The sequence below is a fragment of the Periplaneta americana genome, chromosome 1 (assembly GCF_040183065.1).
Source record: "Periplaneta americana isolate PAMFEO1 chromosome 1, P.americana_PAMFEO1_priV1, whole genome shotgun sequence".
NCBI lineage: Eukaryota > Metazoa > Arthropoda > Insecta > Blattodea > Blattidae > Periplaneta > Periplaneta americana.
The window spans coordinates 1,377,501-1,382,500 of record NC_091117.1 but is presented as its reverse complement, the minus strand read 5'-3'; the positions used below and the strand labels follow the sequence as shown (position 1 = coordinate 1,382,500).

Below are 5,000 nucleotides of genomic sequence, written 5' to 3'. Positions count from 1 at the left end.
TATTATTGAATTTAACACAAAGGAGCATCGTCTATTTGCTGTGATGATATCATCAAAATCTATGCTGGAAAAAACTCACAACTGTAATCTTGGAAGATTTGTACGATTCATTCATTAGACTAATTTTCATAATAAAGCAGATAATGTTGAAGATGATAAATTATAAGAAATGTCCTGTAATGCACCTATGTATTACTAATAAGTAATAATATTGCAAGATATTGTGTGTTTTATTTTCTCAATTGTTTCTTAAACCGAAAAATCTGCCATACACAAACTAAAATTAAACTAATTTTAAGTAAGATTAAGATATGTAGATTAAAAATTTGTAAGGTAATCATGACTAATATATTTCTTTAGCTCGAGTTGTTAAATTACAGACTGGTTTAAAATCTGTTTTATTAATTTAATGTATAATAGAGTAATAATACTTGCTAACACCTCCCTCCCCAACCCAAGAGGAGGGGGATGCGGAATCCATGTTTGCTCTTGGTGACACAGACTCTAGCTGCAGCCCTGGTAATGATAAGCAGAAGTACAAAAAATGCGATTGTGTTCCATGCTCGTAACTGCAACTGGGAGAAAAATGGGAATGTCGCATTCTATAAATGAATTGCACAGTAATATAGAAAAGATCATTTGACACCAAAATAGGTAATTAATTGATTAGCTAGGGGGCTTACTCGTGTTAATTATGTAAGATTTGTGCGGCTTACAGCTGTTTCAGTGCTTCATGCACCATCCTCAGAGCCTACTAGATCTCGGCGTCATCTCGAACTTCTCTGCCTGTTATGTAGGTGTGTTTGATTGTTGAAAGGTGTTGGAGAGTGGAGTCAAATAGTGTGTGTGTACTGAAATTGATCTGTGTGTTGAGAATTTGATCGGGGTGTGTTTTAGTGTGTTTGTATATTTCGTATTGTTCTGTGTGTGTGTAAAACACACCCTGATCAAATTCTCAACACACAGATCAATTTCAGTACACACACACTATTTGACTCCACTCTCCAACACCTTTCAACAATCAAACACACCCACATAACAGGCAGAGAAGTTCGAGATGACGCCGAGATCTAGTAGGCTATGAGGATGGTGCGTGAGGCACTGAAACAGCTGTAAGCCGCACAAATCTTACATAATTAACACGAGTAAGTCCGCTAGCTAATCAATTAATTATATTCAAGTGTTAAAAGTAGTGTACGAAAGATTCGAAATGGAAAATAGGTAAATGCTTGCTGTTTGTAATTACTATAAACTGAACTAGAACATGGGGTGTAACGCCTGTTGCAGGTCCACCAAGAGCTCAGTGACGGAGGAGCGGATCGAGAACATCCTGAGCTACCTGACGCACGAGGTGTGGGCCTTCACTCTGCGCAGCCTGTACGAGCGCCACAAGGTGCTGTTCACGCTCATGCTGGCCATGAAGATCGACTGCCACAAGGGCCTCATCTCCCACGACGAGTTCAGCGCCTTCATCAAGGGTGAGCACTGTCAACATCATTAAACGAGGTGCCTTTTTAAAAACTGTTACATAACTGCTGAAGGCAAGAAGTGGTAAATTCTTATATCTAATCCAATTACCACGAAAATGTGCAGTTGCAATGTACTGATTAATTGCTGGTCATGACTGCCTGGTAGAACAGCTACACAGGACTGGAATACTTAACTCTCCCTTTGTGTGTTATGCAATTCTAATGAACCCATGACCTTAGAACATGTTGTTGTTGTTTTCTAATGCCAGGCATTTGACAATAAAAGTCATTTGACCTCTTGCACTCCAATATTTTTCAAAGATATTGTCATGGTCAGCCACTGAAGCACAGATTTTGAGGTGTTCCGAATCCATTTCTTGATTTGATTGCACAATGGGCAGTTAGGGGACTGATATATTCCAATTCTATGCAGGTGTTTGGCCAAACAATCATGGCCTGTTGCCAATCTAAATGCAGCTACAGACGATTTTCGTGGTAAATCGGGAATTAACTGTGGATTTTGATGCAGAGAGTTCCATTTTTTCCCTTGAGATTGTGTTATCAAATTTTGTTTGTTGAAGTCTAAGTATGTAGATTTAATAAATCTCTTCACAGAGTAATACGCAGATTTAGTAACAGGTCTGTAAGTAGCAGTGCTGCCCTTCTTTGCTAAAGCATCCGCATTCTCGTTTCCCAGGGTTCCACAATGGGATGGTATCCATTGGAATACAATTCTTTTATTGAATGTTATTAGTTGAGAGAGCATTTTAGTTATTTCTGCTGTTTGAGATGAAGGTGTGTGTTTAGAGACGATTGATAGAATAGCTGCTTTGGAGTCTGACAATATAACTGCATTCTTAAATTTATTGATGTGGCATAGAAGATTCCTGAGACATTCACTTATTGCAGTGATTTAGGAAGATGTAGAACCCTACAAAAAAAAGAAGATTCTATACCTCAAAAATACTGGAGTGCAAGAGAACTAATGACTTTGTTGCCAAACGTCTAGGCATTTGAACAACAACAACAACAAGGGGAAAGTGACATATTGATCTGATGCTGACATGGGGAATGAACTGCCAAGCTTCATCCCACTGCCAGGAACTTTCACTGTATGAAAATGCTCTTTGTACGTCACTCAGAGTCGGTTTAGTTGACAGCTCCTCTTCTCCTCATTGCCCTTTCTTTCTTCTTATTATGTTTTTGTTTTGACGTGATTGACAAACGAGAAAATGTCGCATTTCATGTATAAGAGGAAGCACATTGCAACACTCAACAGATGCCATGTGTAGCATCTAGTACAGATTTTTTCTTTTCCTCTTTCTTCTGATAATTATTGTTTTTTTTTCTTCTTTTTCGTCCTTCTTTCTTTCTCAACGACCAACCCTTTCGAAGGCTTGCCAGTCATCCTTTTATATCACGGTTTGAGTGTAACTTAAAAGCAGTGAAGTTTTTTACCCACTTGAAGACGTGATCTACGTCTATTGGTCAGTTGCACAACACGATCCAAGCCACGGGTCTTCAACTTGCGGCCACATGCGGCCCATTGTTGGATTTCGTTTCGCCCGCAAAATAATTTTAAATAAAATTTTGAAGTTAATGGCATTTTTTTTTTTTTTTCGTGACTGCAAAGGCAGTTTAGCTTTACCTCTTCATTTATCAATTATCGCAATTTCTTTGGCACATAAAATCCTTTTGAAAGAAACTTTCGTTGTGGCAAGTCCAGCTTCAGAGAGGGACACTTCGCACTTTCTGCTTATCAGAATGTGAAGCTACAAGACTGATACACGCTTCATCAGTGGCTGGCCTAAAAACTGTGTTCCATAATGTTTCCAGATTTTAGATTTGTTTTGTACTCCCTTCAGTGTAGCTAATGATGATGTTCCCAGCAACGTGCAACTGGAAATATAAAAATTGGAGATTTATCCTTCGAAGAGGTGGAAAAATTCAAATATCTTGGAGCAATAGTAACAAACAGGAAATTAAACGCAGAATAAATATGGGAAATGCCTGTTATTATTCGGTTGAGAAGCTTTTGTCATCCAGTCTGCTGTCAAAAAAATCTGAAAGTTAGAATTTATAAAACAGTTATATTACCGGTTGTTCTGTATGGTTGTGAAACTTGGACTCTCACTTTGAGAGAGGAACAGACATTAAAGATCTTTGAGAATAAGGTGCTTAGGAAAATATTTGGGGCTAAGAGAGATGAAGTTACAGGAGAATGGAGAAAGTTACACAACACAGAACTGCACGCATTGTATTCTTCACCTGACATAATTAGGAACATTAAATTCAGACGTTTGAGATGGGCAGGACATGTAGCACGTATGGGCGAATCCAGAAATGCATATAGAGTGTTAGTTGGGAGGCCGGAGGGAAAAAGACCTGTGGGGAGGTTGAGACATAGATGGGAGGATAATATTAAAATGGATTTGAGGGAGGTGGGATGTGATGGTAGAGACTGGATTAATCTTGCACAGGATGGGAACTGATGGCGGGTTTATGTGAGGGTGGCAATGAACCTCCGGGTTCCTTAAAAGCCAGTAAGTAAGTAAGTTGTTGCAGATAGCTACTGTTGTAAAAATGTCCAGGCATTGGCAAACTTACTGGGCAAGCAAACCATTATGGCCTTCAGCGCATTGCGAGTTGCATACTCACTGTAATGCCTGGATCCTGTGCCTGTGCAGGCGGCGCCTCCCTAGACTTGAATGCAGTCGATCCCAAGCCATTCCGCTGGATTCTGGACATCACGTGGCTCAACTTAGTGGAGATCAGCAAGTTGTCTACATTCTCAGAAATACTCAATAAGGTATTGTAACCAGATATCGTCGGCTTACTTTTGAAACCCCGTAAGTCCAATTTTTCTGGAATGTCGAAATCTGCGTATATTTTTAAAATGCGTCTGCTGATAACACTTCGTAAAGTATGCAAATGTTTCTGTATTGCAAATATAACAAATGCCTATCAGTTGTTAGCTAGGGTGTAAAAAGAATAACAAGTTATTTTGCTCTTTTGTGCAAGTTCCTCAAATCATCGTTGATTTTATGAAACTTTCCATGTGACATAGCATAATTTTTTCAGGGAGAAGAAAAAATTAATTAAATATCAATAGATCTACACTGATCCTCGATGATTCCATATTCACCAACGTTTTCTACCGAATTACTTCATATTCTTATGTAGACCTATTGATGTTCAATTACTTTTTTCTTCCTCCTGAAAAATTATGCTCTATACTGTCACATAGGAGGTTTCATGTTAAGATACTTTAAAAGTAAGCCAGGGATATGTCAACATGTAGTTACATCATTTGTTGTACATCTAAATAAGATTAACTTCTATTTTTTGCCTTGCACACAAAAGACATTTTTATAAACTGAAAAAGACTTTATTTATTGTACAATTTATGTACATGCAATTAATTTTGCACAAGTTCACATCAGATAGCTAATCTATGTACTAATTATTTGCAATATTCTTCTGTCATTTACAAAAATGGGTATTTAAAAGAGATAAAAATATTTTAAAAGT

General features: G+C 38.0%; 1 protein-coding gene across 1 annotated transcript in view; it reads left to right on the top strand.

Moving 5' to 3' along the window:
• Positions 1-5,000, top strand: part of Dhc1 (Dynein heavy chain 1) — a 110,333-nt gene that overhangs the window by 84,404 nt on the left and 20,929 nt on the right. Inside the window, exons 48-49 of the mRNA XM_069824965.1 lie at positions 1,288-1,478; positions 4,157-4,278. Of these exons, the coding sequence (XP_069681066.1) occupies positions 1,288-1,478; positions 4,157-4,278 (313 nt within the window). The remainder of the gene's footprint in view (positions 1-1,287; positions 1,479-4,156; positions 4,279-5,000) is intronic.